Source organism: Thermobia domestica, chromosome 7, assembly GCF_964235325.1.
Source record: "Thermobia domestica chromosome 7, izTheDome1.hap1.1, whole genome shotgun sequence".
Taxonomy (NCBI): Eukaryota; Metazoa; Arthropoda; class Insecta; order Zygentoma; family Lepismatidae; genus Thermobia; species Thermobia domestica.
In genome coordinates, this window is record NC_137460.1 from 168,076,599 (window position 1) to 168,104,438 (window position 27,840).

Here is a 27,840-nt window from a genome sequence, read left to right on the forward strand (position 1 = left end):
TTTCAAGATTTTATTCCAATTCTAAGTACCTAAAACATGAGATTATAAGTTTTTTTTTTTAAAAGGCCCATTTAAACAACATGAGGAAATTCATCCAATCTTTAGACCCCCTCTAAAAATTAAAAGTATTCACTTTTGGCCATTTTCCTGTGGGTTTGTCCCGAAAAGCTACAATGATGTCAAATTTAACCATTGTAGCCCTACATTAAGTGCTCAATAATTTGGGGGTGTAATAGGTGCTCCATATAACAACATGGGAAAGATTTTTCAGTTCCATATAAAACCACTCTAAAGTTGGATTTTTAAATTTTTATTGATTTACTTAGATACTGCTAAGAAAACGTACAAGCATACCGAATTTCAAGTTTTTATTCCAATTCTAAGTACCTAAAACATGAGATTATAGGCCCAAAAAAGGCCCATTTAAATAACATGGGGAATTTATCCCCTCTTTAGACCCCCTAAAAATTAAAAATATTCACGTTTGGCAATTTTTCTGTCGGTTAGTCCCGGAAAGCTACAATCATGCCAAATTTAATCATTGTAGCCCTACAGGAAGGTCTCAGTAATTTATGTCAGCTCATGTAGTTTTATATATAGTTAAGATGTTTCAGAATGTCTTAAATGAAATTAAATATCTTCCAGCATAAAATAAATAGTTTTATTGTTGAAGTATTCAGTTCCGATTCTTTGTGCGTTCAATTGGGGGAATTTCCCGAGAACTTCTTTCGGGACATTTTTTTTCCTCCTCCCTCGAAAATGCAGCTCTCTTTACTGTACATCGAAACTTCCACTAGTACGGAAGTTCGAATTCAGCACTTGAAATAGTAAGCGGTACGTAGTTTGGAATTCTGAGTATAGAGTTTCTTAAATTTGACGAATTTTTACGCTTTTGTTGGTGTTGATTCTACAGAATGCTTATTTGAAGAGTACCTACAAATTACTGCACTAAACTGTAGTTGTTCGAAAACTAAATTTTATTGAAGAATACTTGTGTTACCATCAAAGGTAAGAAATAATACTAATAGATTTACTAATGTACTACATGTTTACTAGTAGTACCGGCATCTATGGCTTTAAACGCGTCAAACATGAGGGACAACATCCCTCGGCGTCGCCGAGTACACTATTTACGGAAAGTATTTTCTAAAATATAAAATTTCATTTTTTTTTCCTTCAAATAGGCTGTAAGCATAATCCATACATTAATTTGTTACTTAATTATCTCAAGCTAAGGTAAGGATTTTTTTAAAAAAATCATTCAGTGCATTCAGAACTTTATAAAGGTCTTATGTTGAGTGTTGTATACCTTAACGGGAAAGCATTCAATTCGCCCAAGGAAAGACTAAAATCTGATAAAAATCACTTTCAATGTGATCACCTTGGTTGTATCAGTAATATATTAACAAAAAGCTCAAAAACCCATGTGGGTTTTAAGGTGTTTTTTTTCAGGTGGTTCCAACCCGAAAAAACCCGGTGGGTTTTTTCGGGCTGGGCCCACTTGGGCAAACCCTGTTTCGAACCCAGGACACCTAAACTCGCCTCCTGAAAACTTTATTTATTTATGTATTTATTTTATTTTATTTTATTTTTTTTTATTTATTTATTTATTTATTTATTTTTTTTTTGTACTGTTTCTCCCGCACAAACCTAGATATAGTCATTGCTGGTCTAGTCTACCACGTGCATCTTAGGGCCACGAGGTTTCGGGTTCGATTCCCGGTTGAAGAACCTTGTAATTGTATGCTTATGGTAATGTCTCACGAGCTGGCCTCAAAATTTTAGTGGACTCCTCACTGACCCTCCCCCTTTCTCATATCCTAACTACGCTACTGGAATTCTGTGATGCGAGAAATCCTCAATGGCGCGTTGCCCAGTCATCAGGGAAGTTCTTTCCTGCCAAGAAGTGGTGGCAAGCAGTGGAGAAGAAAGACAAAATAGATCACTCACAATATAGGCCACCAGACTAGCAACAACACCTGCTTGTTTTTGAGATCTGCGTGAAGGGATGGTTTTGAAACCATTCTGGAAGTTGACCATGATTCACTGTCCGGACCGTTTACAATCCTCGTAGCTATCAGAAGTGACAATTTGACAGGAAATCTTCCCAGACAACTGATAACTGAAATCTTTATTGGTGGTATTAATTTATATGGCCCCCATGATGCCAAATTTTGAGCGATAGCACAGAGATGCCGAATGGCAGTGATACGATCTATGCCTAACTCGTCTGCAGTGGCACGAACACTTTTTCGAGAGTACGCTTCCATGGTGTTCCTGAAGAGCTAATCGGAACTTGCTGTTGTTCGGTAGCCGCGGACTCATTTTTTAATGTTGTCACCGGCACGAAATTTTATAAATCAGCGGCGTATGGTGAATTCATTCACCAGGCCTGGCCCAACGGTATAAGCATTTCCCTCTATACCTTTACTTCAGAGATGAAGGCGTGTAAACTGAATTGGTATAAGCATTTCCCTCTATACCTTTGCTTCAGAGATGAAGATGTACGAACACATTTTCGTAAAAGGGAGAACATTTTGAACATACACAATCGTGTATGCAGTACATACAATTTCAATACCAGGTTTCATGTCTCTGACCTGAAATCCTAAGATACACCGAATTTCAGTTGAAGTACCCAAACCTCTTAGTTTGCTAGGCCTATGGCCTCGCACTTCATAAGCCTCCAGGCACACCAAATTTCAGTTTAAAAACCAAGTTTCACATCTCTAACCTCTCAGGATCCTGAGATATGAACGTCTTATTATAATAATTGTGATCCCCATCCATATTTCTTCCCTTCTAGGCCATATATAAAAATAACGTTTAAATACCTATATAATTATTTTAAATGGCAAATCGAAATAGCAAATTGCATTTTCTAACATTTAGAGATTCTGAGATAACATTTTTATAATAATTGCAATACTCGCCCCTATTTTCCTTTCCATCTCTTTTCGTATCCTTTTTACTAAAATATCAGAAAAAGCTGAAACATGTGTGAAATTATTTTAAATATGAAGTTCAAACACCAAATTTCAAGTCTTTAACCTTAATGGGTTGAAGATATAATAATAATTGTAATTCCCACCCATTTCCCTTTTCGCCCCTTTCCTTCCCTTCAAGGCCGATTATGAGAAAAAAAAAAAAAACTGAAATACGTATCTAATTATTTTCAATGAAAAGTTCAAATACTAAATTTCATGTTTCTAATTTCTTCAGAGATTCAAAAACATCTACATATTATTATAATAATTGCAATCCCCACTTTTTTCCTTTCAACCTCTTTTCTTCTTCTTTTGCTAAAATATAAAAAATAAAAAAAAAAAGCTGAAACACGTGCCAAATTAAAATGACAAATATAAATTCCCAAATTTGAACTCTCTAACCTTAATAGGAGATATGGTCATTTTATGAAAATTCTTTCCACCCCTTTCACACCCTTCCCTGTCGAATGTCCAAAAATACATTCTTAGTCGTACCCTACGTCACAAATTCTATGTACTGTCCAAATTGTTGCTCTGTCTTTCAGGACGTCGTACAGTATTTTATTTACTGAGATTGTAATAGACTTTTTAAGGATTATACTATGCATCATGTAACACTAAAAACGTGTTTGAGATCTAATATTTGGGTGAAACACCGCTTCCCACAAGACTCGAGAACTTTCTTGTCTCATCTCTATTCTCGTCTCGAAAACAAGATTTTTCGTCTCAAATTTAAAAAGTACTTCATGCCTCGTTTTCGAGACAAAATGAGACATTTCTCGTCTCGTGACAATACTACTTAACTCAGCAGTGTAATATCCTTTGTGGATCCTTCAGAAGAAAGAAGTTGTGCCACATTAAAGGATCAAGTATGAACTACTAATTCTAAAAATTCAATTTATTTAGCATTTATTCATAAAATTAGGAGAACCATTTCCAAGAAAATTGCTGGAAAAGTCATCCAAATTTCGCTGAATTTTTTGACAGAAATAAATTATGCTATATTGAAGAAATAAATTCTGGAAATGGCAGTAAAGAGGATCACGCGATATTTTGTCAATTAACATTGAAACCAGAAGTGATATTAGATTTCCACCCTTCCAGTTTAGTAGAGAAATCAGAGAAGTGATATTAGATTTCCACCCTTCCAGTTTAGTAGAGATATCAGAGTAGACACTACATTCTTGGGACGGTTAATTGACTACAGAAAACCATTTCTTACTATCTATGACCGTTTTTACTCTGTAGTGATCAACGTTAAAACCGGAAGTGGTTGATTTCTGCTACTTTCTGCTTGAATAGAAGGTTCAGAGGGAAGATGACACCTATACTTATAACGCTAAATCGATTCTAACAAGATCGTTTCTCGCTTTCTCTATATACCAGGGATGTAAATAAGCAACAATATTTTACTAGCCCAAGAAAAAAGCTACTAGCCCATAACCTATAATAGGAATAATTTACTTACCTTCCGTATGATATTAAATACTCGCACGCACCGATGAACCACTTGTAGCGTATATTACCCGCATACATAGAGACCTCGGGTCATTTAATTGAGACTCCATGAATACCTGCTATTAGACTTTATTATTTCCTTTTTTTTTCTTCAAAACTTCCAATTGAACAATAAATATATATATACTTGTGTATATAAATCTCTAATGTAAAACCAAATAACTAGCAATCAACAAGGAACGATAAAGCTCAATATAACTGACTATATAAGAGCAAAAAATTTTATGTCATATGACAAGAACAAGAATTTTAAGATTGCAATAATTGCACGTTTTGATTATTATGGTTATATCGAAAGTACTGCTTGAAATTGAACAAATAAACATGAAGATAGAAAATACATTACAATAAAATAACGAATTGTTTGATTAATTTTCTATTATTTAAATGTCATCCACCATGTCGTAACAGTAAATTTCTAATTGAAGTCGCCAAAAAATATTTATGTCCATTCCAAGATTTAAGCACAAAATCACGAATTTCCACTAATCACAGGAGAAAAGAAACAGGTTAGAATTTAGTATACTTTAGCCGAAACAAAAGCCTCCTACGATAGTGAATATTCCTAATTTTACGTTACTTCATTTTTACTTTTTCAATTTAACTCAATTTAAACATAATCGAAAAGGAACAAAGAAAGGCACGACTGTCTCGTTTCTTACCTGTTCCACTAACTAAATTGTAAACGCCCAGTCAGCCAGGTCCACAATTCAGCCAGCAGATGTCAGGTCAAACAGTGACATCTTAGTCAAGGCTTAGACTCAGCTCACCCTAGCGTTAAAAACGCGAACCATATAACCAATGCGAGCATTCACTGTCACAAAAGACTGAGTACAATTTCTTTCTAAAAAAACATTTACATTTTTTTTCTTAGAGACCAACGAAAATTCGCGTTACATATTAATGTGCCTCCCGCATTAAATAAAATTTTATAAAGTTCTTCAGATAATAAATTTGAGTTGATTTTTTTTTTTGTAAAGTTCATGTTTTCAATGTAACTCGATTAAGAAAAGAATAGAAACTCTTACTTGTTTTTTTCCCGGGCCTGGACTAGTTTTATACATACTTACCAATATTCTTCTCACTCGAGACATTTCATAGCACTCATTATCAGAGGATCTTCACTGTTGATCTCTTCGTTTGCTCCTTGAACCGAATAGCAGACAACAATGACAACACAATTGGTTACAACATGACAATCGTTATGGACATGACATATCTCGAACACAAGACATTCCTGCAGGATACACAAAAAACAAACAGTATTCCGACAAAAAAATTAACGTAACTACATAAAAAAATTTACACTGTTTACATAGGTTCTGTATGAAGACTACATCTTTCCTGTTTCATCCTTAACCTTAATTTTCATTAACTTCATCATGTAAAGTCGTGGGAGGATAAAACTTTCTTACATATATAACATGTCACTCAAACTTCTTGGTTGGGTCTTCCACAGATTCCAACCAGACACTGTTTTTAGTAGGGTAGCTTAAAATACGGAACGGGCCGAATATTATAAGGCTAACTTCGGGTTAAACCTTTTTTCCAATGAAGCTTTCATTATTCTTTTTACAAGAACAAGTTCTCCTACAGAAAGAATACAAGGGACTCTCTTCTTATTGTACAACTTTTCCTTTCTGAGCCACGCCTTTTCCATGTTTGACATGATAGTTTTACTAACCTCTTCCTTATTCGTAGAGGATTCAACAATGCCTAGATCTAATAACCAAACAACATCCGTTGGGTTGAACATTTTGCTCCCTAAGAAAATTTCACTAGGAGTCTTCCCAGTTTCAGAATTTACACTAACGTTCATTGTATACTGAACTTGACAAATGAAATTAAACCATTTAGTTTGATTCTGATGAATATACGATCTTAAAATGAGACGAATAACATTATTTTGTCTTTTCACCAAATTAAAGCTAGGTGAATAACTAGAGGTTGTAACGTTCTGAATGCCTCTACTAAAAAAAAGTCCTTGAAGGTACTAGACATAAAATATGACCCTTGATCATTGACAACCTTTTTACATAACCCATAAGACACGAAAATTTTATCTAATTGGTCACAGATAAGGCGTGAGCTTAAGGTCCTTAACGGTTCCATAACTACAAATCAACTTGCAGCATCAACTAGTACAAGGATATAGTTAAATCATTTGCTGCTAGGAAGAGGCCCTAAGTTATCTAGGTAATAAGTATGACAAGGATATACAGGGTTCATTATAAAAGTAATGAGCATTGCTTTAGAAAAACTGTTTTATTGTTCCGATTGTTGCAAATCTTTAAAATTCCTCAAAATACGCTCCTTCTGCATCGATACACTTCTGGAGACGTGATTTCCACGCCTGGAAAGCATCTTTAAAGTCCTCGGCTGGAATGGCTTTTAAAAACCTTGTAACATGGGCTTGAATGTTCTGCACGGAGTTCCAATGTTTTCCTTTGAGGCGTCTCTTTAAACGGGGCAAAAAAAAAGGTCACTAGGAGCCAGGTCAGGACTATAGGGGGGTGGGGGACCACTGGGGTTCTGCTCCGGGCCAGGAAGTCGACGACGGTGAAGGCGGTGTGACTTGGTGCATTGTCGTTGTGGAGTTTCATTGAGTCTTTGATGTTACTTCGAACGCGGACGACCCTGCGTTTCAGTCTCTTGAGCACTTCTAGATAAAATTCTGCGTTGACAGGTTGTCCTGGTGGCACAAACTCGAAATGGATGATTCCTCGAACGTCGAAGGAGACAATGAGCATGGTTTTGATTCGGGATTTGCTTATGCGCGCCTTTTTTGGGTGGGGGGAGGATGAGGTGTGCCACTCCGCACTCTGTCTTTTGGATTCTGGATCGTATTCGAACATCCAGGATTCGTCTCCAGTTACGACCGAGTCTAAAAAGTCCGGATCACTTTCACACAATGCCAACAACTTGCAGCGCAAAACTCGAAGTTCTTTTTATTCGTTCGTCAACACCTTCGGTACAAGCTTCGCACAGACCTTTCGCATTTGCAGGTCCTCGGTCACTATCCCATGTACCGCAAATGTTGACATGTTTAGGGTGTCCGCGATTTGTTGAATGCTCACACGCCGGTCTGAGCGCAACACTTCACGCACACGGTTAACGTTGTTGTCGGTCCTGGTCGTTGTTAGGCGTCCAGAACGGGGCTCGTCGGCGACCTCCTCCGAACCCTCCTTCAACGACTTGTGCCATTTTCTGACCTGGGATCTTGACAAACACTCCTGCTTGTAGGCCTGTATCAGCATCTGGTAAGTTTCCGTAGCATTCTTACCCAACTTGACGCAAAATTTTATGGCGTAGCGTTGTTCGAGCGAACCCTCCATCGCGCCGTGTTACAACTTATAAAAACGTGCTTCACGCGGATCGACATCCACACGCTGTCACTGCTCGCAGCAGAGTGACTCCGGGCGCGTTTGGAAGGACAGACCACCCACTACTTTTTCCGCGTCGGCAGCGCGCGCTGCGGTGGATTGTTGAGTCAGGGTAGCATCATGCTTATTACTTTCATAATGAACCCTGTATAACTTTTCTCGAATAATATTCTCCGTATTTAGGAGTATTTCTATCATTGGTTTTCTGATACATGATGCATTCGCGTACATAATTTCTTATTTTCTCAAACATATTTCTCCACGTAAACTTTGATGCTAGCTTAGCTATCGTACGTGAAATTCCACTGTGACCTCCCCCCACTACTTCATCATGATGATATATAATAACTGTTTTAACCATAGATTTTGATACCACAACTCTTAAACCTCCATTAACTCTACCTTTAGTTGTTTTAACAGAATATTATTTTTAATACAATAATTTCTCACAATTTCACCTCGTTCTAGTTTTTCAATAATTTCTTTTAATTCGGAATCTTCGCGTTGATACTTATGCAATGGTTCATTTAACAAAGGCTCTTGCCACAAATTAAGATAAGATACATGAACCTCTTTGCCTTCAAATTCCTCAATCTCGTCAATATTTTCAGATGGTGAAGTAAACTCTGTATACTGATAAATACGGCTTAAAAAATTGGCAAGGTCATTACGGCGTGACCGCAGAAAAACTACGTCAAACTTGTACTTCTACGTTCAATTAGATACCCATATTTGCGCTGACGCTTGTGGTTGCGCAATATCCATGTGAGGCTGGAGTTGTCTGAGAAAACAGTATTTTTTTTAAATAAATACATATCAAATTTTGTAAGTGCTAGACAAAGGGCTCGAGTCTCCAATTCAAATATGTTTTTTGACCATTCACTCTCTGGAATTGCTTTAGAACAAAAATAATCGGGCCGAAGTTTACCTGTATCATAATATTGTGGCAAGATAGCACTATAATTTTTACAACTACTATCACAATGGCTCACAAAAGGCTCTCTAAAGTCTGGAACTTTCAGAACAATATGTTCGACAATAGCCTCTTTAATCTTATTCAATAAATTATCCTCTTCTTTTCCCCACCGAAATGGGACCTTTTCAGATTTTAATTTATATAATGGTGCTAAATATTCCGAATATCCTGGAATAAACTTTAATTAATAGGAAACAAAACCTATTAACCTAGCCAATGCCCTTCTGTTCCTGGGCTTCGGTAAATTCTTTATTATTTCTACTCTATCAGGATCTATTTTCATATTTCCATCCTCAGATTCATACCCTAGATACTTTATTTTTCTTTTGAACAAAAAGGTTTTCCTAGGTGAGATAGTTATTCCCCAGTCCTTTAATCGAGCAAAAACTTTTTCAAGAATTCCTTTGTGTGTTTCAGTATCGTTCGTGTGAATACAAATATCATCAACAAATAGGTCTAAATTTTCACCAATTAAATCTTTAAATATCTTATTAAGTACTCTAATGATTGACAAAATCCCATCGGCATGGTCTTGAAAGCTAAGAGCCTAGAAGGAGTTGCAGATACAGTATACTTCGTGATTCTTTAGCTAATTTTAGTTGAAAATAGGTAAGTTTTAAATCAATTTTTGAATAAATTTTGTGACGACTTATATTAGCTATAGATGCCTCTACATTAGGAGTTGGAAAACCGGAAGCCACCATCTTTTTATTGATCTGCGAGTAGTTGACTACGAGCCGTTTAGATTTGTCATTATTGACAACTAAAAAACAAGGCGACACATACGGTGAACTATCTACTTCCTCAACCACACCCTTATCTATCAAATCATCCACGAATTTTTCAAGTTCTTGCAATTTATGTTTAGCTAATAGATACGATTGAGTCACTGAAAGACTCTTATCTTCTAACTGAATTTCAATTTCAGTATCTTTAATTCTACCGAGTTTATCTGTAACAACGTCCGGATATCTAGAAATAAGATCTTTAACATAATCTTCAATTTCTGCAGAATACAAGTTTGTTAACACAACAACTTTACATTTTTCCCTGAACCGGTGAAGAACTTGTTGGTTGGAAACTCCCCACAGCTTGACTAGACGTAGATGGAACATCCTGCTAACCTACACCACTCGGACCAGCTTCCGCATACAAAACAGCCGACGATCTGGGATTAGCTCCATTTCCTCCAACATCAGAATCCGCATCTCTCACGGCAGACTCTCTCCCTCGACGAAAGACATTTTGAGATTCAGAATTGTGACTCCCATGAAGACCACTGCCGATAAAAGCATGTTGACAAGTCGTTCCTGGGCAACCCTGAAATTGAAAACTGGGGCACAGAAGTTGTTCTCACAAGATCTCTCGGAGTTATATGTTAAATTTGCCGTAATATTTTCTTGAGGAAAATGTACTAGTTTCTTTGCATAGTCCACATAAATTTGGTGTCCGTGAAGGAAAGGTATACCGATTAATAGGTTAAATTCGGTTTGCTCCACTACTGCAAACCAATCCACAAATTTTTTACGTTTCACAAAAAATATTATTTGCACTAATTCCTTAATTGTCTTACTTCCAGGAATTCCGGAAATTGAAATGTTCACAGACTTCGATTTTGGATTACATTTTTCCTTAAGTTTATTCAAAAATGTTCGGCTAAAAAAATTGATTGAAGATTTGCTGTCTATCACGCAAAATACATTTTCGTGACATACTGACACTACTATTTTTGCAACATTTTGATTAACAGTTAGGTTTTCAGAGAATAAAGTTCCAATCGAATTCTTCTCACTGTTTTTAAATCGTTTAGAATTATAATTATATGTAACAGAACGATGAGTAGATTGTCCACAAGCATTGCACCCACTATAAATCTTTGCTTTAGAGAATGAAGGTTTTTGACTAAAGAATTTAGGTTGCGGACGAGAAATGGTATTACTTCCATAAGAAATACACCCTGGTTGGTTATACGAAACTGTACGAAAATCCTTCGAATACTTTAAGTTTGCATCGAACGAACGAGCATAATCTAATAAAAGTTGTTTAGTGGTAGGAATTTGCGTCAAAACTAGAACATTTCTTACTTCAGGTGTAACTAAATTGCACACGAGTGTACAAAATTCTTCCTCACACATAGGAATACTTAAAATGTTCAAAATGTAAACCTTTTCTTCAACGAAGTCATAAAATGGTTCAGAAGTTTTCATAATATGGTACAAGTTCTCCTGGGTGAATTTTATACACGCTATAATACACACAAATAACTGAAGTAACCTTTCTGATATATGGCGCCATTCTAAGGTTGCATTTAACAGTACTTGCATCTCCCTATACGCGTCACCTTTTAACTTACTCAAAACCGAAACCAAAGTAACTTCATTCGGTGCAATTCCACGAGATATCAAAAGTTCCACTTTTAATAAGAACTGACAGAAAAGCAAACTATCACTTCCGTCCACATACGGAACATCATGCATTTGATTTTGAACAGATTTATACACAGTTTCTGATAGATACTTATCAAACTTAAAGCTGTATCCCAAAGATTGGTTTCGTTTAGGCTGTGCACATATGGGTCCACATTGTAAAGTTCTACCCACCATGTTACTTTTACTTTGTTCACAATTTCGTTCATCACTAATATTTTTACCATAAAATGTTTTAACATAAGTTGTTTGATCACTTTCAGCCGTAAAAAGATTGATAATTTTGCCGAACGTCAAACTTGTGCTAGTGGGGCCTCTATGTTCACCTCATTTTCAGTTAAATTAACATATCCCAGAGGTTCCATGGTTACATTTTCACTATTTTTATAGCAAGGGCCTTTACTTCTACAAACGTGTGCATAGTTTGGGCTCTCTACACGCGAAATTTCATTCTCATCCATTGTAATATCGCCTAACGTGTGGCCACTCCATGTTAAATCAGTACCAAATGAGGTAAAACTTTCTCTATCAATATCACTCAAATTGCCAAACAGATCCATGAGGGATTTAATTTATAAAGTTTAAAACTCCAAAAAAGTTTCTACTTTTAATAATTTTGAAAAGCAAAAAAATGCACGCCTACTCGTTTCCTCATACAAAGGCATTACAATATACTCCACTTTCATGCAGCCTTCTCGGCCTATAGAGAACCGAGTTAGTGCAACAGGTAATATAATTATTTCTATGTAGCGTATATTACCCGCATACATAGGGACCTCGGGTGAGTGGTTATTTGCATCCCTGATATATATAGTAAATCTCGTAAAAAACACGAAGTTTAAAATCTGGATTTGGTACACCGAACAGTGTAGCCTGCATAAATTTGGATAAGCTCATGTGTTGAATTAAAAATAACGTTTTTGACATGTAAGGCCGTGATACGTAGAACTCCTTTGAAATTTCGAATTCATTGTGTGCCACGATCAGAATTTTCTTCACTCCTACACAGAGAAAAGATAACGTAGGTAAAGGACGTAAAAACGTAGGTTACATACGTAAATCCTGTAGTTTTTTGGACTTAACGTAAAACTATATTACATAGCATACTGAAGCAAACACACATATATGAAAACGTATATATATGAATACTTTTGGTATAAGTGTTCCATCTATACGTACTTTCCGTATAAAAGAAACAACTATATATAGGCGGTAAGGATCTCATATGTGAAGGTATATAACATACAGCTGAAGTATATAACATACGTATACATAGTAATATACGGAAAACTGTTAGATGTCAGACAATCTGCAGCGACATGATATAGCATGTAAGCGGAGAAAAAGGCAGTACACACAGGAGTGTGTAGTATATGGATAATGTGTGCTCCGTACAGATTTCCGTAGTAACCATATGGATTCCGTATATTTGTACAATATACCGCTGTCCGAATAACGGATTTTTCTCAATATATTGTCACTTGAAAAGACTGGCCACCTACTAGCACTGGTGCAAATCCCGGGGGATATGTTCCTCCAATCTTAGAACTAGGAGACTGTCCCCCCTCCAATAATCCGATTTGAAATGTGTTTTTTGGGAAAAAATGAGATGATTTGTATCCGATTGCCACAAAGGAAACTGAGATGAAATTGATGTCCCCCCAAGAATAAGCCTCAAATCTGCCCGCCTCCCAATGTTGAAGACAACTCTGCTCCCTGACCCTCCACAGGATTGTTTTTCAACTTCACAGATATTTTGAGCATCGCTTAAATAAAAAAAGAAAAAAGGAAACGGTCTTACTATCCTCCTCCCCAATGTTGAAGACAGATTTACGCCGCTGCCCAGTAGTCATTCAAGAGCCATATTTAACGAACCGTATGATGTATAAAATTATGATGCTACAGCTTGAAGAAAGATCTCAGATGTTCGAAAGAGATTTTCATTGTGTTACTCACTCCATCATGAATAAGATTGATGGATGTCAGAGAGTTAGGAGTGTGACCAGACATTTTTGTACCAGACTGTACAAGACGAAACTAGTGATTGAACAAATAAATTCAGACCCAATAATATTGTATCCTACTGTGCTTATATTGAACACATTCTTCACTTGGTTTCACTGTGAACGGACTTAGCCTGAAATTTGAATACTTTTTTTCTTTTTTTACTTTTAAAAAGTAGTTTGCTTCAGTACTATCTTCTTATTTCAGTATATCTCTGAATATTCAAAATATTTTACGTTTGAATTTTAAAAAGAAATGTGAAAATTAGTAAGGAGACAGTTTTATTCTTTTTCCAATCAGTTGGCTGTTGTGCTTGTGCTGTAAGGAAGTTACATTATACGTGCCTCAACCTATTTTCAGATTGGAGGGAGAAAATGACTGAATAATATAATACTTCAATAACCTGTAAAGAAAAATAAACTTATGGTAAGCATTTCGTGTAGGCAGACAGAACAACGCGAGGAAGGGGAAAGAGAAAAACAATTCATTTGTTGTTTTCCGTGCGAGCAGCAGCCGGTATTATTGCGCGGTTGTCAAATTTAAATTATCAAAGTTCACTGCAAAATGAAACGAGATATCTATAAAACTGTTGTCATTTTCTTGAGATTGGTCATTGAAACACTTATCCAAAATTGCAATGTTCTACGTACAGTAGTTCCTGACCAAATTTTACATGGTTTTAGATAGGGAGAAACTCAGCACGCTTCAAGGGTTAGAGACTGCCTTAAATCTACGAATAATTAAGCAATGTATAACATGTACTCTTACGTTTTAGCTGTTTTAAAAGACCTGATATGGTAGCATTTTGTATTTACTATCACAGGTATGGACCTTAATCTATTTTGTGCCTGGGGTCATTCGGAAGAATCAGAATTAAACTACAGTGTTGCACTATAGACGAAAAGTGAAAATAGCTTCAGGTATTCTCAGGCTTGTTACCAACATCCAAACAAAAGTACAACAGTTTAAATGTATTGGATCTATTAGTTTTACGTCCTCTTAGCTGGCCTTTGGGCTATAGAAGGCTATGAGAAATTAACGATGACAATGAAATTAGTGGTGAAAGAACAGTATATAACACCAATTCTTGAGTAGGATTTGAACTAACCATTGCCAGCCCAATCTTTTAGATTGCATGAATATGGCAGCTTGCTAACAACAATTTACAGTGTAGTAACTGTCACTAGAAGCTGCAAGGTATTTAAGTTCATTTTTCAAAGTGTATAAGTGTATCTAGTTTATACTACATTAATTGATTCCCATCCATCCTATCCTAGAGTGTCTTTCTACTGGAAAATTCTGCGAAGGAAGGCAGACGCTTAATAAATTCTAAATACAACAGAAAAAAATAAGGAGAGTAGTTTTACTTCATGTATGGTTGTTTCCAAGCTTACGATATTACCAGCGTCTACTGGGTTGTGTCAGATTTTGTGTGTGTAGAGTAATGGTGTTCTTCTGCGTTACTTTTGAGTACGATTTACTTAAGAAAATAACATTTATGCAGCAGGAAAAGCTTGATGGACGAAATATATTGCAAGGATCGCCACATCACAACAGACGCACGTGTCAGCTCAACACGTGCTATAGTGCGTCCAGTAAGAGAACGTCTCTGACAGCTCGCAGTGACATTGTCACTACTCGCGTGTCAAGGTTTTTTTCGGTGCAACTGAAGTGACAATTTAATTAATGGTATAAGACAGAGTGATCGTGGTTGCTAACACTGGTATCAAAGTAGGGGCTGCAATGTCCCACCGCATGTGGTAAGAAACGTCAGAGACCATCTCTTGTTGGCCGTGCTATAATGATTATAAACAACCTAGCAGACAAGAAGCCGACACGAAGGATACCGAGGAACGCCGAAAGCAGACGGACCTCACGGAAGGACCCGAGGAGGACAAATAAAGGAAGGACCACCGAGGAACCCAGCATCAGTCATCCAACTGATCAAATCACCTACACCGCCCTCAGGTCGCACTGGACTAGGGTACACCTATCCTTTCCGAGGTCGCACTGGACTAGGGGTCCTTTCTACAACCAAGCCTCGCGAAGCTGCCTTGAGCTGAGGGGGCTATCCTTCCAGACTCACCGAACCGGTAGGTGCCTTGGAGACTGCCTTGAGAGAAGGGGCACCGTACAAAACCTCTAGTCTCCTCTACTTGGACATTAACGAGAAAACAGTATAGTACTCTTTGTAATCAAAGACGTTTTGTATTTATCAAATTTTATAATAAATTGGTGAAGGGGATAAATCTCGGTCCATTATTGACTACCAAAATCATTACAATATTATAGAATGTTCTGCGTGAGGTAAAAATCTATTTCTTCTAAATAACCAACATTTAGTAGAAACTAACAAAAGAAAACCAAGAGAGTATTCATATCCTTTTATATTTTGTGTGTTGCAGATTGGAGTTAAGGTTTAAAAAAGTTTATATTGTCCTTCTTTCTGAAAGTAATAATAATAATAATAATAATAATAATAATAATAATAATAATAATAAAGAATCAGCACGTTAGATTACTTTCGAAGAATAATTGTCATGGAGTGAGATTTAGCTTTTTGTGGAAGAATCTCTGGTAGGCAACATGTTTTAATGTGTATTAACCTATATGCTAGATTTTTGGATTTTTGAATATTTGTGATGAGTTCAATAAAGAATATTTTGTAATCCATCAGTGTAAAAGTGAACTTGGTTCTACCTAATTTTTGTGATCTTCATTTTATTTATTCTTTCCGATGAAATATATAAACAAGTATGAGAAAATAATTTTTCATTCTTTGTTTTTGTTTCTTATTAGATTGTACGATGCTGCCACACAAACTGAAATGGCGCAATATGAAATTCATCGTATTTTATTTTATGCAAGAGGAACTGCGGATTCGAGAGAAGCTTCATGCTTTGCTTTTACTTGGTCACACGGAGATTCACAAGAATCTGCTATCTTTCAGTGCCATGTATTTCGATGTGATATTCCCGAAGCCGTAAGTAGAATTCAGATATCTGTATAATACATATATTCTTGAAATCCGTGAATCAGTTCTTATTCAATATGTACTGTACGAAAATATTAGGAGTTATTTAAACAAATGCAACTACCTGGTAGTTAAATATGATCTATGGAGAATTTATTTTTTTTTGTACATAGTTGCTATGCATGTTGACACTTTTTCGCCACCTTTCAGGCAGCGTGAGCCTTTGATACAGAATCCTGATTTTTTTCGCTGTAAACCACTGTTCTACCTCAGAAATGACGTAATACATAGTATTAAAGTGGTATAATTTGAATGGATACCTTACTTTCGGAAACGGAACTCAGAACCAAATAAGGAGGTTGAGAAATATTTTGTATTCTTTAGAAATGGATTTTGATAGCTTACCTTGCAGCTTTACTTTAAATTACTCACATAACCAAGGTAGATCATGATAATAGTCACAATTGTTTGACTAGTTCTTGAAAATTGACAGAACTACAGCAACATCTGGTTTTTTCATCTTTGCCTTTTCGGGGATAGTGAGAAATTGGTTTCATTTTTCTTTCTTTCTGTACAGTACTCTGCAGGAAAAAGCATTCTTTATCTATCTTACAACACCTATATATACCGATTCTCGATGTTGCTTCCTGTCGAATGATTTTATGGAAAGATGTAGCAGTTGTGCTCAGTGCTGTGACACTTTATGAAGATGTAGCTGGTAGTGTGTATTGGATATATGCATCATAACTGATCCGATTGCTGCTGTATTATTTTGAATTAGATTTCAGTCTTGTACTATCATACTCTCTACTCCGTCTGTCAGAGAGGAACGGTATCACAAATAAGGTCTCACTGCCGTAGGGCGTTTAAAATCGTTTTTTACCCTTAATAAATGGTTTTCCACTTGATACGATCTCATAGGTTGGGCTTTCCTGTCCTTTTACACTTTTATGCTGATATGAATGTACTTCACTAATTTCCTCTTCAAATAGAGCAGGGTTTCTATTAATCTGGAAAACTTAGCTGATTTAGCTCCTAAAGTGTTCAGAAGAAGTCAGAGAATTAAATGAAAAGCTGAAAACAACTTGCAAAACTCTGCAAATTTGAAACACGATTTTTACTTCCGTTATAAACCTTTATTTTCATTTGTGGTTTAATATTTCCCCTCAAAAACCTAACAATAGAATTTTAAACGTTTGTGAACATAATTGTGGCGAGCAAAACTGAGGAATATAAGTGCCTCAAAATATTAGAACTGCTGGATTTCTCATTTGCCATACCCGGGTACTTGCTAGTGAATATTTTCATGTAAATACGTGGTAGGTGAGGAACCCTCTGATTGGAAAACGTATAGTTTATTTTTCGTCTGGGGTATAGGTATCGTCACTCAGTTAACCGTCTGTACACTATAAACTTTGAAATGATACCAGTCCCTAAATCAGCAGCGGAAAGCTACAAGTACTTCCGAGATTAGAGGCGGGGCTACGTTTATTTCGCCTGCCTGTTAGACATACTAAACTGTCCTCTTGGCCAGTGACACTCCTTGGATGGCCTCCGCCAAACTTCCGAGACATGTTTTCACGTTGTTGGTATCATTGAGAGAACCTTGAAGGAACACTTCGTGGGACATCAAGTTCACGAGATATTTTTAGTCCGTCGTAAAGTTAAGGTACCATGAGCGTGTGACCAGAGGACGTGCTATATACAGGTCGTACATCCGGCCCTGACGAAAATGAAAGTTGCACAGTGGTCAGTAATGTGATGCACACAAGTTGCATAATCCTAGAGCGTCTTTCAGACCGATATAGTAAGTTTTTTTTTTTTTTTCAATCATAAGAATAGCAACAGAACTGGTACGGAAGTACTTGTAGCTATTCTAATGCCAATGTGATGAACACTATTAAGTTGTAATAAAAGAGAGGAGCGAGCAGTTGGAAAAGGAATACAATTAAAATCTAACTTACAAGATGCATTCGTGAAGTGTCCCTCGGGATTCTTGTGAAATTGATTCAAATGCAAAATAGCCTAATGTGTTTTGTACTAATTTTAGCGGCCCATACCTGTAATTTCCATATTTATGAGTATCCATATATCCAGAATTCAGTTACAAACTACTATAACGCTCAGATACAAAATTACTTTTAGTTTCTTTAGATGTAACTAGACACGAATCTGGGCATGTGCAAAACAAATTGGATGAAGTACTGCTTCTCTGACACGTGTTACACTCCCCGGCCATCATCTTGGATCCCCCATGTTGCATTCAACTTTTGGTTTTTCAAATGGGAATAGGTGCAAATGATACATCGAATTCGTATACAATTTTCTCGGTAATTCACTGGTGTGGTTAGTTTTACCGTGTCTTTTACCGTTTACAAGATATTACATGTTAAATGTCAGGCACTTCACGAATATTGAAACAAATGAAGGATAAGGGGGAAGAAACAAGGAATGTCCATGTGTATGCTTTAACGAGTGCTTTAGCCTACCTATTGGTGACTCTTGGTCGTATTTCACTGCGTACAATAACGAATGGACAACAACATTTAACTTCAATCCTAGTCATTTTGTACATGATTTTCAATATTAAAAGGCCGTTTTCTCGAAAATGTAGTTTTGTGACATTCCTTCTTTTTTTCCCTTTCCCTTCAAATGGAAAGTTGTGCAGAGCTTCGTGTTTATATGTAACCTTTTATCGTTGACGAAATGTTCTGCGGACGGACATACATACAGACACGTAGACATCAATACGGAAACGATAGGTCTTCACTCAAATCTGGTCGTATCTGGAATTACGTTAGTCATTTTGACCGTGTTACAATACTTCCGTGTTATAATATAACATGGAAGTTATAATAATCACTCACAGGAATGTAATAAGAATTATGACACTAATATTGTAGAGAGTTTGTTTATACCTACAGTGTTTTTCCAGTTAGAAATTGTTGTTATCTGTCAGCATCAAGAACGTAAGCGTAACTGATGTTACTCTGCAATGTCTATTCGCGAAGTGCCTGGAGGGATTTGATTGACCTACTGTATATAGATCGTCAAGTTGTATACGTCCCTGGTCCAGCCTTTAGATGCACACTTTTTCCGTTAATGGGAAAGGTTTGCCAAGCGATTTTGTGAGCAAGTGGTACTCGATGATATTGATATAGACCTCCAGGACCATAATGATCCATTCGATGTGAAATCAACCAAATTTTCAAAAAAAACTTTTCGTCTCAGAATTTGATTAAATTTGGTGTACATGTGAGAGATGATCACGCACTAAATTTTAGCCCTGTACCCCCTGTAGCTTCAGGGTACAGGATGATAAAAAATGGATAAATTTGATGTTTTTTGTAAAACCTTGTTAGCTTCAATTAATCATGTCTCCTGTAAATATTGAGCTAGAGAGAAAATTAATATATCATTTTGAAGAGGAAAGAATAGGCTACAAGATATGTCAGGAACATTTATTTGAAAATCGAATATCATTTTCGGGAAAGCCCGGAAAAAGTTTGGATCAGTGATACCTCAGAAACGGAGACAAAACTGATGATGAACTTTTGTGAACGCGGCATTGAACCTCCGGGTTCCATAGGCCATAGAGTTAGTTAGTTAATTAGATATCTCAGAAACTGCCCATTTGATTTCCTTGAAATTGGGTACCAAAGTAGCCCCATATGTCCGGTATAAATGGGCCAAATGTCAACTTGGGCTAAGAATGGGCCTGGTGTCTACAATGATTTCCCCGTGTGACCATGTCGGGAGAGACACCTGGGGTACTAATATGGAAACTTGCCAATTTGTCAGTACTAGTGAAGTAAGGTGTAACTGACCTAGCAGTAATGTCTTTCTGGTGCAATCTGTAATTCAGTAATTCTGTGGGGATCTTTGGAACATTCCATTATCAATCGTAGTACATTGCATTGACTTGAATATGTGAATATTCTGGAAGGTTCTCGAATCATCTGGAACATTTTAGATGGTTCTAGAACCGTCTGGAATATGCTAAAGAGTTTCAGAATCATCTGGAACATTCTAGAAATTTCTAGGCCGTCTGGAATATTCGTTACCTGTATAAAAGCAGAGGATATTGACACTGCATGCCAGTAAGCTCTTAGCTCTAGACGGACAACAAGTCCAGCTGGAATTGTCTATATAATGTTCAGCCATAGCTAGTGAGATCACAGTGACTATACAGCCAGTAGCGTACGCAGCATTTATTTTCGGGGGGGGGGGGAAGGAGGCTGAAATCAGTTGTGAAGAATATAGTACATACAGTAGCTAAATGAACTTTTGTCAAGTAACATAGCAACTTTTTTTTTTTTTTTTTTTTTTTTTTAATTTAGGGAAGAAACCAAGTAGCCTTAACAATAAAATATTTAGTATATTCGGCATATTTGCTACATCCATTCAGAACGAGAACATCGATGTCTCACAAAAAAGTAACCTTGTAAAGTGATAATTCCATTTAACATTTATCTACCAAAAACAACTGTGCACTTAAAAGTTAAATTATTTTACTACAATACCGAGCTTAATCTAAAACAAAAGGGTTTTTTTTTTTTTATTTAAAAATCCTCTTTCCATTAGTATAATTCATTTCTATATCTATAGTAGTGTATATAACGAAGGCAATTGGTCAAAGTATCGTAATAGATAATGTAAGCTCTTGTAGGAAGAGAACTGTAGAAAACAATAACATTTTATATAAAATACTCCTAATTTATACACAGGTTTTATAAAGCGAGTTGCAAACGTCTTGCTTTCCAAGATCCAGCAAAATGATCGATGACATGATCATTTGTGATTTCTAAAGCCAAGTCTCTATGAATAGAGAGTAACGCAATTCCATTCAGTCTATTTTCACTTGTTAAGCTCCTCAAATGTTTTAATTAATTTTAGTTTCGAAAAGCTTCGTTCAACTGAAGCTGTAGAAACAGGAAGTACAGCAAGTATTTTTAATAGTATGCTTATATTTGGGAAAATATTTTCATCGCATTCGTTTAATGCGGCGAGAACACTTTCAAGTTTTTCTTCTGATTTCCATTTTTGTCACCATAAATCCCACCCTTCCAAAAGTATTTCATCGTAGGAGTCAGTCAAGTCGTCTCTATAGATATCAAATGGCACATCACGGTTAGTTGGTATGAGATACAGTAGAGATGACACAGTATCCTGGTGAGCTAAGAACCTTTCATCTAGAGAAGAAATCATGTCGTCTAAGCATAGTATAAAAAGTGTCACTCTATAATATGTTTCCGGGTCTTTACAAGGTGGATTGGCTCGATTCTTTTGGAGACCAACTGTTCTTGGAATTGTTATTTCAACATTTATATGAGCTGCAAGTTCCAGAGAATCTTTGAACAGTTTGTGAAACTCAGAATCAGCATTTTGTGCCAAATCATGTATTTTTTGTTTTAAAATGGAGGTACGCTTTACACTGGCTCGAAAAAATGAACACGTCTCTGATATTACGCCCATAGCATTTCGAACAGCCTGAACTTTAAACGTATCAGATATACACAAATTTAAGCAATGGCTCACACAATGGGTGTATATTACTTTTGAAAAGGATTTCTTTAAAATAGCTTGAACACCTCTGAATTCGCCTCTCATGGTAGATGCTCCATCATAGCCTTGACCTCTCATATAGGTTAAATCAAGCCCGTGTTCTATGAGTTTTTCTTGCAATGTTCTCGCTAAACCTTGACCCGTGACATCGTAAACAGGCACAAAAGAAAGAAAGTCCTCTTTTATAGCAAAGGGTTTGGATTCAGTAATATATTTGAGGCACAATGAAAATTGTTCAACTTGAGAAATGTGTTGTTTCGTCAGCTAACACTGTGTAAAAAGGGCTCTCACACACTCCTTCTATAATTTTTTTTTTCTTTTTTTTTTGAATAAGGCTCCCCAAAGACTCAATCAATGCATTTTGTATTCTTGGACTTGTGTACATTGAGTTTCTTGCACTGTTCTGGAGTTGTTCTCTGAGTAGTAGGTCACCTCCGTTAACCCGATATCTTAAAAGGCTGCGGAAATTTCCATCGTTATTGATAGGTGTGATGAGGGATATTCGTCCTGCATCGGAATGTCCTCGTAGAGGAATGTTTTGCATGCCACGTAGTTTCACTGTCTCCACTATCCCATTCAACCTCAGCCGATTATCTCCAATCTTCCTTTTTACATCTAGTACTTGGTCGATTGGTACTTTCTTCTTTTCTGCGAAGTCTAAAAAAGTCTTTTCAGTGAGAACTGCATCTTTATGGTACTGCAGAGATTGATAATTCCTAAATGATTCTAAAGCTTTTTTCAAATTGTAAAAGGGCTTGGGTATGAAGAGGCCAACTTTTTGATGAGAACCCTTACCAACGTTTCCTTTATTTAAAAAAAATACACAACTTTTACAATACAATCCACTTTTTATCTTCGAGTAGGCAAGCCACTTATACTCGTCCAGCCATTTTCTTTGGAAATGACGCTTGAAACCCCTAGAATCTTCAGTCGGAAACTGGTAGCTCAAAGGTGGTGTCCAAAGATGTTTCAGTTTGTCCAATTTTTCCATATTGTTGAGTTCAACGTTAATGAAATTTGATATATCGTTTACTGAAGAATGATCGTGTTCTCTGATTCGGATAGAAATTGAACAAGGCCCGTCATAAATCGGTGTATCACCAACCCTAGTAGCTTCTGATCTTGCGGAGAAGCTACATTCATCGTGAGTGAAGTCCATTGTGGAAGTGCCAGAATCATCACCAGCGAAGTCCAACTTGTAGAAGTGACAAGTTCATCACACGCAGAGTCTGATCTTGGAGAAATGACTGGTTCATCACACGCAAAGTCTGATCTTGAAGAAGGGCCAGCTTAATCTCCAGCGAAGTCTGATCTTGAAGAAGTGCCAGCTTCGTCTCCAGCGAAGTCTGATCTTGAAGAAGGGCCAGCTTCATCTACAGCGAAGTCCGATCTTGAAGAACTGCCAGCTTCGTCTCCAGTATTCCCCTTCTTGCGTGGAGTAAAATAAGCCAGGATTGTTCTCTTCATCTGAAAAATAAAAAAATAAAATATAAGATAGACACATGAAGAAGTATCTCGAGACACTGATATCAAAAATAAAATTTGATTCTAATAACGTACCTATAATATATTTATCGGTTGGAAAAATCCATGGACGCCGCCATATAAGGGCAAGGCAATCTAAACGGGCCATTCTCTATTTCTTACAAAATAGACTAATTCGTTAACAACTGAAATAGTATTTCACTAAGTATTTTTTCATGGTTTTAAAACTGCTTCACATCGACCATGTAAAATCATTAACACTTAACATAACTGTTATAATAACTAAATAGGGATATAACTAGGACTACGCACACGAAATAATGTCACCAGTTCGCTTAGCTACGTATTAAAAATTGACATAAAAACAAAATTATTCTGCACACAGTATACGGCATTTTCAATATCCTTCTTATGCTTCAAAAGCTAAACCCCCACTTAATCGATGGCTAGCGCGCTCATTTTTGGTGCGCGTGGTCCTGGGTTTGATTCCCGATGAGGGTATTTGGTGCAATGGTTTGGAGTTCGCTTTATACTATAGCTCCCGTTCTTAATAGCCCAGCTGCTGACACAGGACGTAAATCTTTCAACAAACAGTTAAAAGCTAAAACTTAAATAAAAGACTTCTGACCAGAGTAATGCACTTTTATTACAAAAACTAAAATAATGTGTTACAGTTTTTGTAATAAAAGTGTATTACTCTAGTCAGAAGTCTTTTATTTAAGTTTTCTGATAATTTTCAGAGTCATAATGAATAGAGTTAAAAGCTAATACCTAATTGTATAGTGAACACAGTTAACTATCACTATCTCGAACAGAATCTTTGTTTGATTGAATTAACGTCCTATGTCAACAACGGGGCTATATAGTACGGCACCTACAATTTAAAGTTGGGCTCCAAACCACTGCGTTCCAAGAGTGCCCCCACCGGAATTAAACCCTGGACAACGTGCACCAAAGATGCGCGTGCCAGCCACTACGCTAAGGGGAGGCAGGAGAATCTCTTTGAAAGTCTTGAAAAGGAAAGGAGACTAATGTTCTCTCTAAACAACACCTTAAAACTGAAAATAGCGTTGTCTACAAAATTAATTCATCAATTTACTTTTTTCCAACACCCTTTCATTTATTTACCCAACCAAGGAGTAGTGAAATGCTAGTTGCATACGCGAAAGAGGCCGTTCAAGTTTATGTAGGTATAAAGTTAAATATTGTTTAAAAATCAAATATACAGATGTACTGTAATGACATATAATCACACGGTAGGAAAATACATGTATAAGGAATTAATAAGACTGTATCATTGCTGCACCTGAAGCTAGAAAAATACATGTACAAGGTAAAAATTTTTTATTGGGTTCACTTCTGTACTTGCATGACTAGAAACTCCAGAAATTCTTAAGAACAGTTCCCATACCAACTCCCCCCCCCCCCTTGTATTCTATGCATGAGAGCTTCATAAAGTGAATTCGTGTTTTTCGAACTATTATAATTATTAAGAACAAAAATGACCTGAACAATTCACTTTTTAAAGCTTGTCTAGAAAAGTGCTAGGCGCGACAGTGGTTGAGGGAACTGTTCTTCAGGATTATCGAAACCCCTACTGATTTATGAAAATTTCGAAAGCTTTTTTGAACCACGTTTGTATAGCCCGTATAGTGTTCATTGATTCAATTGATGCAATTTATGGGCACTCCGGCATCTACGGCCATAAGCCCGTCACGATTGAGGGATGACGTCCCTCGGCGATCACACAATCCGAGGAAGGGGAAGGAAGAAAGAAATGGGTGGGGAAGGAGGCGGCCTGGGACCTATATGTGAGATATCATCCCGGCATTTGCTTGGGGGGAGTGAGGAAAATGCAGGAGAACTCAGGATGGCTGGCCTGAAAAAGCTGTTACACCTTTCCGACCGAGTGATCACACCGGGAATCGAATCCGGGACCGCTCCAACGAAAGGCGAGAGCGTTATCGACTACGCATCGCGGGGCCACCCTACAGTGTTCGTGCAAGTATAACTACTCTTGCAAGCAGCTGTGTTCGAAGCACTGAGCCGAATTTCCTTCAGAAGATGGGTTCCATGAAAAAAACAATGAATAATAATAACTTCACTGATTTTTAGTACATTCTTAAATATTTGCATAACCTATTGTGATCTTTAACCAGTGACGTAGCCAGGATTTGATTTCGGGGAGGCGGGTCCGTTGGCTAGAAGTTCATTTCGAGGAGGCCCTCCCCCGGAAAAATTTGGAAGGAAAACACCATTTTAGGCCTTATTTTAACAACTTCCATAAATTTCGGAGGAGGGGGTACAGACGCCCAGGACCTTCCTTGGCTACGTCCCTGTCTTTAACACGTAATTGATTGTATACCCGTAATTCAGATTCATAAAAGATACTCGAATAAAAAAGTTGGATGATAAATTAGTTGGATCGTGTAAAGCGCTTTCTCAAATTCTATCCATATTTGCTGGATGAAGCCGGCTTGTATATTTCCATCATTGGTGAGCTGTCAAAATCGGGGAGGAAGACATGGACCACGTATAAGGACCACCTAACAATACAGGTAAACATATAGGAGATGTAAATGTTTCGTAAACACAACATGGCAATTTACACAGCCCACTGCATTGAAAATATTCTGCGGGTGCTAATCATCATTCATAATTTAATGTAACTACACTTTTATTGAACTTACCTGTAACTCTCTTTCCTTTCTGGTTTCTTTTGCAAAGAAGATTTTTCTTAGGCTGATCCTCCGCGAGAATTCTTCAATCACAAAATACTATTTACAGAAAGATTTTAGAACTCTCCTTGACGTTTCCCTCTCGTACTCATCCTTGATGTTTCCCTCTCGTACTCACTTCTGGAACGTTCTAGATAATAGAAGCAGATAAGCCGAAGATTGCAACAAAAGAAAAATCGACCAATGAGAAGGCGAGCTTTAATCACATGAAGAGAGAATTATAGCTTACGATCATTCGCGCGAAACGGGGAGACAATGTCGTCTTCTTCAAGGGAAGGAGCAAGGGGGATGAGTTTCCCGTAACCAAATTCCGCAATTCAAGACCATTATCAATGATACACCTCGTGTGCCGAACAGCCTTCGGGCACTGTCCTCTTTTTCGAAGTCACCATCTAGAATGAGACGAATATTTAAAGCTATACTATCGTTACAATATGCAGCTGTTTATTTTCCTTTGATAAACATAACAGTTTTCGCCCCTCAGTTTTTTTTTTTTTTTTTAATGGAATAAACATTTTACTTGCACAGTAAAAACACAACTTTCCGTAGTCAAGAAAGACTAAGATACAGTAGCTATTCCATTAATTTCATTGCTTCAGAATAACTACCTTTCAACTAGATCATTTAATAATAATAATAATAATAATTAATAATAATAATAATTTTGCTGTGTTATAACATTGTAGCTTAAGGTAGTATGGAGTACGGTAAGATATCCAAAACCATGACAAATTTTCAAATGATTTTAATGAAGTTAGTTAACAACTTAATCACCGAGGAAGTTGAAATAGCCAACGCATGGCCGTATATCTCTATCTCACGTTGGCTATTTCAAAATATACGAACTATTGCGGTTATGCTATGAGTTATCTATGATCTACATAGAACGGGACGTACGCAAGAGGTGTCATAGCAATAACCAAAACTTTCTTAATAATCTAGACATCGATAAGTTTGTACACCAATAAATTCGCCATTAATCATTTCGGTTGAAATAAAGGAATAGGATCTATGGGGAATGTTTTTAATGTGTGTAGTTTTGATCAGTAGCGTCTATTTGAAACTTCCCAAGCACTGACTCATGACTAGGCATTGACAAATATGAAACAGGTACATACCTTTTCTTATTGATGTAGTCTAGATAAACAATATGATCCACACTAGTAACTAGGTGTTCCTCCTGATAGGTCTTCAAAGCTACTACTCCTGACTTTGGAAGAGCCCAGTAGTTTTGTTACTCGACTCGAGACGAGGTTATGGAACTTCCTGTACTCGTGGTGGAATACGTGAAGACGTAAACCTCTGAAATTCACTTCTGTCATCATATTTGTCAATACATGGATCTTACGTGTTGAATTGTGAAAGCTAGCTGACTTCAGTGCTTGGCAACGATTTCAAAGACGGAATTACATAGCAGTTTTACAGATAAAGAATTCATAAATTAAACACAATTTGATTTTGAAATATCCATCATTTCCTTTCGCTGTTCGTTGAATGTCCTTTGAAGAATATTGAACTGAAAGTACAATCACGGACAAAATTTAACGATGATATCGATGAGCGTCCGTGACATCCCCCATCAGAAAATCTGGCGTCACTCGTGCGACAGAAAAAAATTGAAATACAAAGAGACATAATTAAAATGAATAACATACAGAATGAAATAAATTATAAAACGAGTAAATATGAAAAATCGAAATAAAATCCCATTATATAGTGAAATAAATATAAAATTATTTGCAATGTTCGCTCATCAATTCTGGTAAGCGACGAGATGAAAACAG

General features: G+C 36.8%; 1 protein-coding gene across 6 annotated transcripts in view; it reads left to right on the plus strand.

Annotated features, from left to right (window-relative positions):
• The window catches only part of GAPcenA (GTPase activating protein and centrosome-associated), a 772,500-nt gene that overhangs the window by 116,852 nt on the left and 627,808 nt on the right, over positions 1-27,840 (plus strand). For all 6 annotated transcript variants that reach the window (XM_081765583.1, XM_081765580.1, XM_081765582.1 and 3 more), the window contains one exon: positions 16,094-16,277. In XM_081765583.1, the coding sequence (XP_081621709.1) occupies positions 16,094-16,277 (184 nt within the window). The remainder of the gene's footprint in view (positions 1-16,093; positions 16,278-27,840) is intronic.